The sequence below is a fragment of the Lissotriton helveticus genome, chromosome 10 (assembly GCF_964261635.1).
Source record: "Lissotriton helveticus chromosome 10, aLisHel1.1, whole genome shotgun sequence".
Lineage (NCBI taxonomy): Eukaryota > Metazoa > Chordata > Amphibia > Caudata > Salamandridae > Lissotriton > Lissotriton helveticus.
The window spans coordinates 1,117,756,527-1,117,770,610 of record NC_136071.1 but is presented as its reverse complement, the minus strand read 5'-3'; the positions used below and the strand labels follow the sequence as shown (position 1 = coordinate 1,117,770,610).

The 14,084-nt window shown below is 42.6% G+C and overlaps 1 protein-coding gene across 1 annotated transcript in view; it reads left to right on the top strand.

Moving 5' to 3' along the window:
• METTL6 (methyltransferase 6, tRNA N3-cytidine) overlaps positions 1-14,084 on the top strand; it is a 120,651-nt gene that overhangs the window by 83,593 nt on the left and 22,974 nt on the right. Inside the window, exons 3-4 of the mRNA XM_078664441.1 lie at positions 514-648; positions 7,051-7,221. Of these exons, the coding sequence (XP_078520567.1) occupies positions 514-648; positions 7,051-7,221 (306 nt within the window). The remainder of the gene's footprint in view (positions 1-513; positions 649-7,050; positions 7,222-14,084) is intronic.

Genomic DNA, 14,084 nt, shown 5'->3' with positions numbered 1-14,084 from the left:
ACACTTGATGTGTGTGTAACCAGAGGTTGTCGAGCTAATAGAATTGCCCAGCCTGCGGGATAATATTGTTAAAAGACTCCACTCTGCCCCGTGTTATCCACATCACAGAATGAGTTCTCCAGACAGTCGCATTTTGAGGGCCAGTTAACAGTCACTCAAAATCCACGGCTGTCCGTAAAATGGTGGGATGGAGAGTTTAGAATTGAATGCGCAAGCTTGCAAAAAGGGCTGTACAAATCAAGTCCACTTGTAAAAGCATGGGTCTTGATTCTAGAGGATGGAATCGCCTATGTCCCTTTAACGAAGTGTACAGCCATTATTTTATTGTGAAGTTTTAAGATCATTCACAGTTGAAATGTACATACCAGATGGGACATCATCACAATGATTATACAAAACTTTCTAATGTAAGCTTTGAAAACTGTGAAAATTGGAACCAATGTTGCACCACTCTTTTTTTTATTATGGAATGCAGAACTCTAACCTAAGTATGGTCTTTGCTTCCTCCTGCAGTTTAATGGTCAGAAGTTGACTATTCTCGAAGCCGGCTGCGGAGTCGGCAACTGCCTTTTTCCTCTTTTGGAAGAAGATCTGAACATTTTTGCTTACGCCTGTGATTTCTCTCCTAGAGCGGTGGAATTTGTAAAGGTGAGTACTGTACCTGTGCACCTCGAATGATTTGAGAATTCATGTACTATATTAACAAACAGACACAATTTACATAGTACACCATTGTTAAAAATAAAATGCAGCATGGCGGGACGCCCAAGTCTAGCTTGAGTTTAATGTGGAATAGCAAGCAGCTGAGAAAAATATTTAGAGCCCATTGTCATTTCAGAAGATTAGAGATCTTATCTTAATAGAAGAGGGCCTGTTGCAGCCTAATGCTAAAATATGGATATCATTCAGGGTAGTTTATGTATGATTTCTCTCAATATAAGACTATGCATACATGTCATAAATTTAATACATTCAGCATAACCTGATCTAATGAGCAGGTAGCAGGATCTTCTCTCTGAGGAGTAGATATGCATAATTATTATACTGATCTCATTATTTTCCTGTGATCCTGTTGCTAGGTTTGAAAGTGACGTTGCGGCTTGCAGAATTGTGAAAATGTACAACCTTGAATAACATGGCTTCTGAAACTACTCTACCCCTGAAGTTTAGCAAAAATATTGAAAGCTAGTGGTGCTTCAAACCAATACGAAATGACCTTTCTATTTTCTTATAAAATGTGAATATTAATCCAATGTTTGGAACAAAAATATTGAAATACATAGGAATATATGATTGTAACAGATAGGAACAGATAATTAGGTTTTCACACCAGCTTACTGGTTCACTTCATTGCTATGTCGGTAACTGTTGATCAGTGTGTTATTTATTTGCACTCTAAAGTATCATAAAGCCGACTTTCTTTATCGCTCCTATGCTAATATGTAACCAAAAGTTAACTGCCACATGTTTGAAAAGTGGTGCTGTTTTAAAAAAAAATATTTCTGGGGCCTAGGCATATCACCTCAATTTATAGTCTCCTTCTTAACAACACTAGCCATGAACTGCTTGAAATATCCTGAAGCAGGAAACATCGAACACTTACAGCAGGGCATTGCTATCCGACTCAATAGCTTTCCAACCAATCCCTCTTCTGTGATTAAAACTGCCCCTCCTTAGGCTACAAAGAAGAGAGATGGCCCATTTCAAGCCTCCAACCAGTGGCCCTCATTGACTGGCCAATAGTTGTTGCTGGCATGCCACAGTCCCCCTGCAGACATAGGTGGTACAGATTGTTGCAGACCCTATTCTCACCCCCATTGTTGTCCTTTACAAATATTAAGACTCAAACTGTTATCCCTTATGCAGTAATGAAATAGATTTTGACTTTTTGAAATTTTGGTGACTCATTTTCAAATCAGGAATTTTATCCACAGTGCTATTTATTGGAGTGGTGATGGGGTTGAGGTATGGCTGGTTGCTTTTACTTGACGACAGCCTTAATTTGCCACGTTAAGAGTGACAAGGCAAAAGTGGCTAGAAAGAATAAGGTGGTGTGCTTAGAATGATTCCTCATTCGTTAAATACAAGAAAGTAGTACAGTATAATTATTGATGTTATTTATCATGCAATGTCAATACATTGTACATATGATAGCCACTTAAAGCAGTCTGCCCTGCCCTTACACTCTCTGCCTACAGTTCAAGGATACTGTCCATTGCGTGGTATTTGTGAAAACCTTAGTCCCTTCTTCACCTTCCATAAGTCCCATGCTTGAGGAATGTGCTCCACATTCTTAAGTCCCAATAACCTCTTTTTCTTAATTTCTTAGTTTTTTTAAATCTTACGGCCCAGCCTCTCACACTTTCTGCTACAGTTCTTACATTGTATGAATCTTTAAGCGGATTCTTGTGTTACTTCTGTACTGTTTGAATGTTGCTGCCCATATGGCCAATGAGAAGAATGTTTTTTAAGTCCAGTACTTAATATTTTATAGTCTCAGTTATTTACAGAGCACATTGTATACCAAGAATTGGTGTCATGGCACATAGAACGAAAGGGACTGTACTAAGTCCAGACACTCTCTTGTTTGTAAAACATGGTTTTAACAGCTTTGCAGTAAAGAGAATGGTAATAAAGATTGAGAATACGCAGAGGGAGGCAAATGCAGAGTGACGCAGATTGAGATCTAAATGTAAGACCACTCATGTGTATCTAAGTAGTGTGGAACTTGTATCAATAAATTAGATGTGGTACGAAAACTCCTCGGTGGGCAGTACTCCAGAAATCCTTTCCTAAGGAAGGACGGATGTAGAAATATATAAGGGCAGGCCTGAAATTAATTATCATGTTTTCAAAACAATAATATAATAATAAATAAATAAACATAAGTTAAATGTATTAGTTATATTTTCCCTCTAATTTGCTTACAACTGATAAGTTTCAGTAATTCCATGGAAATTAGGTATTGATTAGGTAGAAAGCTTTAATTGAGTAAGAGCTACACAGCGTTCAGTTGTCCAAGATCACTGAATCTCCATAGAATAGCAGCATTCTACACACTAATTAATGCCTCTCCCTTTCTTGGGCTCAATGCTATGAAATTGGTTGGTCCCGTAACACTGTGAGTTTGGTTTTTAATGATCATAGTTCCAGACCCCCATACCTTTTACAACCTTATCACATACTGTGATTTATGTTCAGTCTAGTAATGATCCCTACTAGCACACCCAAAAGGCGCAACAACTGGCTGTTCATGAAAACTTTTTTACATTATGTTATGACCATTCCTTGCCAGCCTCGGACGCCTCTTGAAACCTTTCACACAGTAGTACATTTTTAGTTAATTTATTTTTAAACCAGGCACAACGGCATAGTTCTCTTTTAACCAATATACTACAATGGCAATCCTTAAAATGGGGCAAATACAAACAACATAAATATCTGTAAGGCATTAAAATAGCACAAGATCGTTAAAAGACCTCCCTAATTTGTCATTTTAAATGCACATAATTGTGTTGTTGTGATGTTCTTGATGTGTTTTTTGTTGTTGTATTGTTATTGTGGAGCTGTATCGTTTTACATAGTTATGTTTTGTGTTGGTGTGCTTTGATGGTGATGTTTTGTTGTGTTGGGGTTTGCTATTATGTTAGTCTTCTGTGAGGTTTATTGTTTGGGTATGTGGATGTTTGATAGCATAATCTGATTGTTGTTATGCAAACTCCTTGGCTTGCAACCACTGCTTTACCCCTGAGTTAACAAAGATTCGTCTTGCCAAAAGGAGGAGAAGGGACTACTCTGAGGAACTTTGCTTCTTTAGCAGCAGCCAACTCGGACATTAAAAGTCAGCCTTCAAGTAACTATGGGTGCCTTTTAATTACAACTCGCCTTTCCATGTCTGGGAACCTGCCTCTTAACTGCTAGTGGTAGTTAACACTTTTTCAAATAAGATTGTGAGAATTTGAGGAAATCAAAATATTCAGACCTGCTGAACAGGTCGAATCTTTCTCCCAGTTAGACACTTCTGGGGGAAGCACACTAGCTTTCTCTGATGTGCAGAAGTTGTGCTCTGTCAAGCCTCAAATCCTTCAATGACCCGTGCCCAATTTCCACTCTGCAGTCCTTTGACCTAGTGTGAGTCCATTAGTGCTTTGTTTGCTGTGGTCTTGTTGCTAGACTTTGTGAGAAAGGTATCATCACCCCACTTCTAGTCGACCTCCAATAAGGAGACCTGAAAAACTGTAGGCCGATAACTTTGTCAGGGTTTCTGAAATCATGGAGCAGCATTTGGCTTAATTCCTTTCACCCTCGAGATCTTGGAGCGACGGACTGCAGGCAGGTCCTTAAGCAGGGCACAGCAGAGAGGCAGTGTTTGGAGCCACCCTCAACATGCATAGAAATAGTAGGTCTCATTCTCCTGCTGGTCTGCTGCTGCTAAATCTTTTGGCAGCCAGCCATTCAATCTTAATGAACTGACTAGCAGGAGTTGGTCTGCTATGGAGCCAGTGGAGAAGCGTGGCTCAGTGGTTAGAGGCGGCAGACCCGGAAGCTGAGATCGGCCGTGGACCAGGGTTCGATTCCCCGCCTTGGCGGGTCTGGGGCTCAAAAATTCCACGGACTCGACAATTCTCGCTCCGGTGCCTACTCGACTCACGGGGTCACACTCTGCGACTCTGGGCAATAGCTTGCTTAATCTCCACTACGGCCCCTCGCGGCGGGATGCCTGGCTTTCACCTTGTGGATACCCTGCCGGGGTATCTCACAGGGGAATACCAGGACGGGTTCCCTAAGCAAGCGCCTTGATACCTTCGGGTGATACGTGCGCTATATAAGTCGCAATACATTTACAACGTTGGTCTTTTCCATCAGTTTCACACGGGTGGGTGGTCCTTCCTCTTTTTCACTGACCCAAAATGACAATTGTGCTGCATTACCTCCTGTTGAACATCGATGATCATCTGCTAGGAGGACTGAGCTCAGCATTCGACTTTCATGCTCTGTTTTATGCACAATATACATAATGTCTTGGGTGGTTTGTCTTCCAGCCTTGGATGAGATTGCGTGTCTTCATGATTATCTTGCTGAGGTATAGAAATGGATGTCTTCAAAACTGACTGGGAATGTGAAAGACATCCTTACGAGAGGTGAATATTGTTCTGTCTGGTAAGACAGGTTATGGATATCCTTTTTAGTGGGTTTTTCTGTCCTGGCATCCAAAGCCAAAATCCTGCAGACTGATTTGATCAAGTTTGACCTTTGACTACCAGATCCCTCAAGTGTGATCCACGTCTTTCATGCTTCTTTGCAACTGCAACAAGATATTCCTTTTTCTTTCTCGGGGGAAGTGCACTTCAGTTTTCAGTTCTATGGTCATGGGTCACCTTAATAATGGCAGTGCAGTTTACCACAGACCTCCAGAGATACAAACTAGAAAATTGAAGAGATGCATCAGTATTGTGATACAGGTCATCTAGTGGTTTCTCATAGAAGATCCCTATTCAACAAAACACAACTCTCTGTATTGGCTTCCTTTCAAGCATGGTCTACAATTTATGAAGTATTATGATGGTGCAGTGATTCTATTATTGCCCTGTCTCTAAGTTACTGTTCAACCTTCTCTTGCCACATATCCAGGGCCAGAATGGCTACCAGGCGTTCCTTAATAAACAATGCAAAACAAATGTTTTAAAAAGTAAACTTCAAAGCTATTTGTTTTGCATTGTTCATTTAGAAGCGCCTGCAGCACCCAAGCAACCAAGTCGGCCCCTCCGCAGTGAACCTAGACCCCACCCTGCCACCCCAGCAAAAATCGCTCGGTAGCCAGTCCGACCCTGATCATATCCTACTTGGAACTCTTGGGTTGAATTTTCTCCTGCTAGTTAAGTCTCCATTTTACAACAAAGGCTGTTCTGGAGGGGGATTCTTTAAGGTCTGGGCCCGATATTATGAAATGCTCTCCCTGTCCATCTCTGACAAATCTCAACTTATACACACTTCTGCAAAAAGAATAAGCAGAACTGTTCTGTTAATTTATAATCTAGTTGGTTTGTTTTCTTTGTCTCTTCTCATTTCTGTAAGGTGATTGTTCTTGTACTATCATACCCTCTGGTGATAGTTTGCGTTTTATAAATAATTGTTCATCTGGCCTAAACGTGGTCTCTGTCACCAGAGGGATAATGATGATAGATTGACTGACGTGTGACTACCAAAATCAAAACAGTAAGGGAGCAGCAACATTTCCTACAATTTAGTGAATGTTGCAAGTTAATAATATTTGTAATCTAAATTGTGCCTCGATCATTTGAATTATCTTATATAATCTATTATGCAGTGGTTATTGAAATGTAAATCATAAAATAAAATAAAAAGATTTGTATATACAAGTTGTTTAACGAAGGAGTGACCTAAGCGTGCAGCACTTCTTTGTTAAGATTTTTAGACCATATTTGGGAAATCATTGGAAATTGTGATCCCAAAAGGACTGCAACAGTGATGCCTACATATGGTAGTATTAGCGCGCATCCTATCTTGTTGTAGCATGGGCATCTGGTTTCTAGCATGCTTCCTATCCAGTTGAAGAATAAGCATTGAAGTTATTTTTTACCATGGACTCTGTCAAGACATCTTAAAGAGACCTTTCCTGATCACTCGAGTGGTTTGTTCTTAGTTGATAATTTGTCCTTGATACTGTAGTAGCTTGCAGGGATCACAGCCAACATAATGCTGTCTGTTGGCTAAAGAGTAGGCTCAGAACAAGGTAATGTTCTTGCTGCCAACCAGCAATGAACTGGGATACCTAATCTGGATTCATGATAGTCAAGCAGAATAGGGCTGGAGGAAGTATGTAGCTTCCATTCACCAACATTTACTGAGTTAGTAAATAAACTAATTTAAGCAATATAACCATTCCAGAAGATGAACTTGGTGGGCATCAAGGCAGAGTGTAAGATCAGTTGTCTCCCGTTTAAGAAGCTAACCCTACCTACTCTGAACACTGTCTCTGTGAGTGATTTGTTTATTAATTGTTGCACTATTTATATTTCTCTCTCTTAGCAAAATCCTTTGTATGATCCAGAGAGATGTAAAGTCTTCCAATGTGATCTGACCAAAGATGATCTTCTGGACAGTGTCCCCGCAGACTGCGTAGATGTCGTCACATTAATATTCGTCCTTTCTGCCATTCACCCTGACAAAATGCAACATGTGCTACAAAATGTTTATAAGGTAAAGTACAATTGAATACTTATTTAGGTTTCTTTGTATTTTATTATTCATGCCAAATTGGGTAGTAATGCACTATTTCCTGAGAGAAGGCAGGCTGGGGCAAACGTGCATGCACTGCAGCGCAGCAGACTAGGTATCGATAGCAGAGCGACTGAGTAACTGGTTTTAATTCTGCTGCCAATGGCTTTGACTTCCAGTGCCAGTTTGCTTCCCCAGACTTTCAATTTGGTGATGTAAGATTTGCCCCTCTCGTGCCAACGCCTGTTGCTCTTTAAAGTATCTTTTTTTCTTCTTCCTTTTTTCTTTTCAGTCCAGGTTGCTTCCTGACATTTAGCCCAAAGTTGTGGCTACTCCCACTGATATGTTGCATGTACAAATGAACGTGTGTTAGGGTCAGTTGTGTCAAGCTCCACTTTATACATTTTATCTTGTATAGTTTCATATTAAGATTTCATAATTGATTCATATTTTTTTTAATGTCTTCTGAAATTTGGTATTTTTAAGTAGAAACAAAGCTAGGATACTACTTGATAAATACTATTTCAGAGTGCTATTTTTCTTTCACAATAAAAACATGTCCAGTCAGTAGTCTTGGAGACAAACAAAAGCCAGTACCCTGGACATAAGCGATTAAAAACACTTGTGTAGGAACATTTGTAACCTAACCTGAAAATACCCTGAAACTATAGATTTAAAAAAAAAAAAGTGGAAGAAATATTATTGATGAGCTGAAGTACGAGGGAGAGTCCCTGCCATGGGGATCACAACATTCCAAGCGGCACAGAGGCAAAGAATCAAGATGTATGTTCAGAAGAATGAATCCATCTTTGAAATCAATATATATCGTAAGGAATATATGACGTTACCACGATATCAAATACAACGCATGGCTTTACCACGCGTATTTTACATCGCTAGAGTCTTTACCACGCTGAAAAATAGAACGCAGCATTTTACCACGCATAAATACGTGAGTATTCATCCAGCGTCGATTATGCCCAAAAAACCCTTAAATAAACATAATGAAACTGATAGGCAAAAAAAATACGTCTTCACTAGTGACATTGTTTGTCTTTTTTCACTTTCACTGACCCTCAAGCAAGATGGCTGAATATTTCGACAAATAACATCATTTGTTAATTAGTAATACACGTTTTATTTACACATTCATTTATCTATTATAATTGTTTTATAATGTAGAATCATTAATGATTTTTAATATTTGTTTGGGGGGGAGACCCCCCCCAGCCCCCCTTTTTAAAAGTTTTTTTTTGATTTTTTTTGGGGGGGAGACCCCCCCCCAGCCCCCCTTTTTTATTTTTTTATTTTTACACCCACCCCTTTACTACTTATCACGTATTTAATTTATGCATGAAAACACCTATCAAAATAAAAAAAGGACTTTTCTTTTTAGTACACGCAGAACGTAGGATTGTTGACCAGGACGTTTCTTACGTGGTAAAGACGATCGTTGAAGGCATACGCGTGGTAAAGACGTTTGCGTGGTAAGTGCCTCGTAGTAAACGTCTCGCGTAGTAATGCCTTCGTTGAAAATGATGTTTCCCTATCGTAAGAACATTGTGAGATGTACAGCCTATCAAGGCGAAAAGTATTAAGTACAGTTTTGGAAATTTATACGAGAAAGGACTGATCAAGTCAAATAGAAGAAGTACTATTATATTGCGTGCAGGTCACATTTATTGTATTCCTTTGGAACAAACTGACATTGAGCATTTTTTGATGGACTTAAGGAAGTTTAATTAATGTTCTCTCCCGATGTGTGCAAAGGATGACAGAACATGAGTACGGTCCTGCAATTGGCACACATAATTTACTCCTGACTGTCAAAGCTTTCCTTGTTACACCTTCCCTGGCTTGCATCGTTACATGAGCAGCACTTAGTATTCTCTTATCTGTACATTTTTCACTATCTCAGACCCCTTTTAATGCTTTTTTTTCCAAGCTGCACCCAAGTATCGTATCTTAACCTCCATACAGAATGCTTTGACCCGAAGTGTGGCTCAATGGTTAGAGCGGCAGACCCTGATGCAGAGGTCTAGCCTGGGACCAGGGTTCAATTCCCCGCCTCGGCGGGTCTTGGGCTCAAAATTCCACGGACCTGATAATTCTCGCCTCGGTGCCTATTCCAATCATGGAGTCCCACTCTGCAACTCTGGGCAATAGCTTGCTTAATCTCCACAACGGCCCCCACAACGCTAAGGATGCCTGGCCTCCACCTTGAGGGTGCCCAGGAGTGGACACCTCACAGGGAAAGCCAGGATGGGTTCCACAGCGGTATTCGTACAAGCGCCTTGAGACCCTTGCGGGTGAGTAGTGCGCTATACAAGTATCAATTTACATTTACATTTACAAGGTCTACAAGTGCTGTGGTGTGTTGAAGGGTGATTCGTGCCTAACCTGAAGGAGCTAAATCAGAAGGGCCAAGAGGGCTAGCATGGCACAGCTGTTACAACAACCGGGGCCATATTACACAGTGTGCCCCATGGGCACATTGGGCGTTTGCGCCTGCTTTGCGCTCATCCTGGGGCACTTTGGTATTACAGAAGGGTCCGCAGTCACTCGTGCAGCCCCTTCTGTAATACCGATAGCGCTGACCCACATACAGCGCTATCTTCAAGGTGGTGTCCCCTCGTTTGGATGGGGCTGTGCCCCATGCAAATAATGGCATCCCCTTGCCCCTGCGCCGTATTACCGACACGGGCGCAGAGGCAAAGAAGCCCTCAGGAGGTGCACTGATAGTGCGCCATTTAAAAGGTGGCACACTGTCAGTGCAGCTCCTGAGAAGAAGCCCTTTGGAGGGGGAAAAATTGGTCCCATGGACCTCCAGCCATACGTTTGCAGGCGGGTGCAGTCACTGACTGCACTCACTGAATGCACCTGCCTGCAAGGAGATCTCTAAACCCCATTAGAAGTGCAAGTGGGTTGCCGCCTGCACTGTGAAAACAGAGTGGTTGCTTGCATCCGGTCCGGTTTTCACATGAATGTGCTACCCTCAGGGCAGGGCAAGTTTGCAACTGCCCTGGGGCAGTACATTTATTAGGTTTCGCCCTGGCGTTGCAACTGCGTAGCAGTTGCTCCGCCCAGGGCGAAATCTCATGATCCTACATATGGGCTTTGGTTCCGCCTCTGTCTCCCATTGGTTAGCTCCATAAATGGAGGCTAGCCATTGGGAGACAGAGGCTGTCAATCACGCTTTCCCCTGAAAAGCAAAGCAGGCGCAAACGCCCAATGTGCCCATGGGGCACACTGTGTAATATGGCCCCGGTTGTTGTAACAGCTGTGCCATGCTAGCCCTCTTGGCCCTTCTGATTTAGCTCCTTCAGGTTAGGCACGAATCACCCTTCAACACACCACAGCACTTGTAGACCTTGTAAATGTAAATGTAAACTTTCCCCTGAAAAAGTCTGCTGTGACTGGAACGTCCTCGCTCACACGTCAGTGTGAGGGTTTGAGTTAATAACGCATGGATAATGCATACAGCTGTGAGGCCGAAAGGACGCTGCGCATTCCTTGCCCAGTGCCCTTCCACGCCCCGACACAAAACAAAGCATCGGTTCTCGCTGACTCAGAGGATCTCGTCCCTCCATAATATTTACTCAGCGAAGCTGCGACAACGCCGGGGAATCCCGTCCACAAGCACCCGACCTTATTTGCCATTTTTTCTATTTTGCTGGTCCGCCTCAAACTGCTTATTTTTAGCATTTTTTTTTCTTTGAACTTGAGGATGCTGGTTTAACTAGGTCTTCACTGTTAAACGAGATATATAACCAGGAGGAAATGAGAAAATAGATAGCGGGCCATTGCTAAACTTCCCTCACTCTTCTTATTTAGTGTTTGTCATTTTATGAGTTTCATAGAGTTACCAGCAAAAAATCGTAGATCAGGAATCATTAAATATAGCGAATTCTGAGATAGCACTGATTTTATAACGTAAACGCCACAAATTGAGCAAACTAATTTGCCTCAAAGAGGTCCCATCTCTATAATATGAAAACTCGGACACTTTTATTTTATCCAGTTATTTTTATGTCCACACGGCAAAAATAAAGCGGAATCAGTCTGTGCCATGCCTACCCTGGTGCACATCTTATTTGAAATCCCACAGATCACTAGCTTCAACTGAAGCAGGTGGGTCTGCCCTGCTCTGTGAGCAGTACCGCTGTGTGCCCCTGGTGAGGGGATGGCGAGCTGCACACTCCGCTCCCAGGCTGCATGACCCGCACAGGTGGGCACTGTCCGGAGCGGGGCCGGTGAATAATTCAAGCGCTCTGGGCGCCTGGCATGCCTCGCCGCGTCGGGGTGTGCAGGCCTGCTCCTGGGCGCTGTTTCTTGTTTGCCGTTGCCATGGCGGCCGGGGGGTGTGGCCGCCCCGGTGTCATTCGGGTGCGGTCCCACCCGTAACGTAAATATGATGAATGTGGAAAGTTCCCGCCCAGACTTCCACTGCCGAAGGCTTCTGTAGCGTGCGAGCCAGGCCGCCGCCGCGCGCCACAACAAGCCACCTGTGTGCAGTGGTCGCCACGCTTTCCCTCATCACCTCATCGTCATTCAGGGCGCACACGTGGTGTTATGTGAAGCTGTGGGGCGTGTGTGCCTGTGACATGCGAGGGAAAATGAATTTCACGCTCGGGGGGTAGCTTGGGCAGTAAGATTTCGGAGAGGTGTGTAGAAGTGTAAGATTCAGATGTTCCCACAATCAGGCTGGCATATTATGGTAAAATACATTATAGGACAAGCAGGGTGCGTGAGAGGGGCAGTGGAAAGTGAGAGGACGGGTTAGGTGGGGGCACTAGGTGAGAGAAAGAATACACAATATTTTATAAAATGGCAAACGTTTGAACACTTGCAAAACGGAGAGAGAGGGAGAGTGTGTGTATGCGTATTTGTCTGTGTGTATGTAAACAGCCAACGGGTATCTCAACTGAAATCGCCTGTGCCCAGCTACTTACCAGAAAATACTTTAATGTGGGTGAGTGGATTGGGGGGGTGGAACACCCCAAACACCCCCTGAAGGTAGACCCTGGTCACACTTTTAAAAACATTTCTTGCAGTTTTATATAGCACGAACTTGGGCCAAGAGTATTGGCGCGTTTTACAGGAGCACTGATTACATTACACATCTTATTATTTTATTTTAGTTTTGATTTTGGCATGTGAAGATTATAGTGACTGGCCCAGAATCACAGGATTTTGAGCCGACGCCATTAATCGAACCGGGTTCTCCGGGTCCAAAGTCCGCTCTGGCCCTTAGGCTACATCACTTTTTCAATAAAATTGACGTGTACTAATAAACCTACTTTCACACATCTGTTCGTGCAGTGCAGAATCTCTGTAGTATATCACAATAGAGCTTAAGGGAATCGAGAAACGCTGCCCTTGCCTTGCAGTGCTCATTCTAGCGCCACTTTAGGGACAGAAACACCAGGCGTCATACTCGGGAGGCCTAGGTTGTGTGATTCTCACTTATCTCCGTGGCGTTCTATACCCACCACCCTCTTCCTCTGCCCAGGTATCCTCCGGCCCTTCCAAACGATGCCTCCCTCTGTTCTCCACTCTAACCAGGGCTGCAACGCAGCCCACTACAGCCCCTGCCACCTCCACCTTTCAGTTTAAAACTCGTGGATATCCGTGTGTTATTGGATTTTCAGGGTTCCCTGACCACATTCTGCAGGGCCCATCACTGTGCGTTATACCATGGCCCCAACATATCCCCTTTACACTTTGGCCTGGTACAACCTTAACCCGGGGGTTAGATTCTTGTGAATAACAAACATTGAAAAAAAATAGAAAGGCATGTAATATTTATTGTCATGGTAGATGGAGGAGAGAGTATCATAGCCCTTTGACCATGGCCTCTCCCACATTCAGAAATGATCATTTCATGTTCCACTTTGCACACCTGCATTTACATTATTACTTATATATGCCATACCGCTAAAATATGGATGTTACCCAATAAAGCGTGTTTTTGAAGCAAGTATGGTAAAGGCAAATTCAGACACTTATTCCTACAGTGTAGTGTTTTGCAGCATTTATATAGCGCGTACTACCCCTGTGAGGCACTGAAGCGCCTACCTAAATGGGTAAAGATAAAACACGTTATTAGTACCATAGTGACGGGGTTTACCAAAAGCCTGTACCTTGCATCTACCGGCTTTTAAATCCACATGTAAACGCAGAAATAAAAGTCGGAGTAGCATATCGATTTGCAGTGTATTACTAGCTTTAAACTATTTGGTTTTGATAATGTTTGTAAACCTGGCTTAAATAAAAATAAAAGAAAGTGCTGTGGCGCGGACCATGCTAGCTAACATAGCGCTTTCTGCTCTGCAATGAGGGGGTTGGAGGGACGCAATAATAAAGCACACACCAGAGACAGTGCAGACGTAGGCTTATGGGCAGGACCCTTTTGGGTTGGTTGACACATGTTTTTTTTAAGCTTGTTGGTTTCTTGCATGTACGAAAAATTTGATCAAATGTAACCAAATTGTAAAGGCTGTTCATATTGTGTTCCTTTTTGATTTTAAGAAAGAAGGGATGTGGGGTTCAGTGAGTGATGGCTAAGTTGTTTCCGCCTATGGTCTCAGTTATTAATGAGATTAGATTTGGTTGATTGTCAGCCCTAGTTCCAGGAGCAGGTGCTAAACTGTTTGAGGATCTTAGAGGAGGAGGTGTCAGCTTATAGAACAGGAGGTCAGTGTTAATAGTGCGTTCTTTAGGGTAACGAAAGTTGTTCACTATACGTAGGGCCACTCCTGTAATTTCAATAAAGTTATGGATAGTTCATGTTTGTTAAATAATCTATCATGGTCAGAATTCAACATTTGAAAACCTCTAGCTCA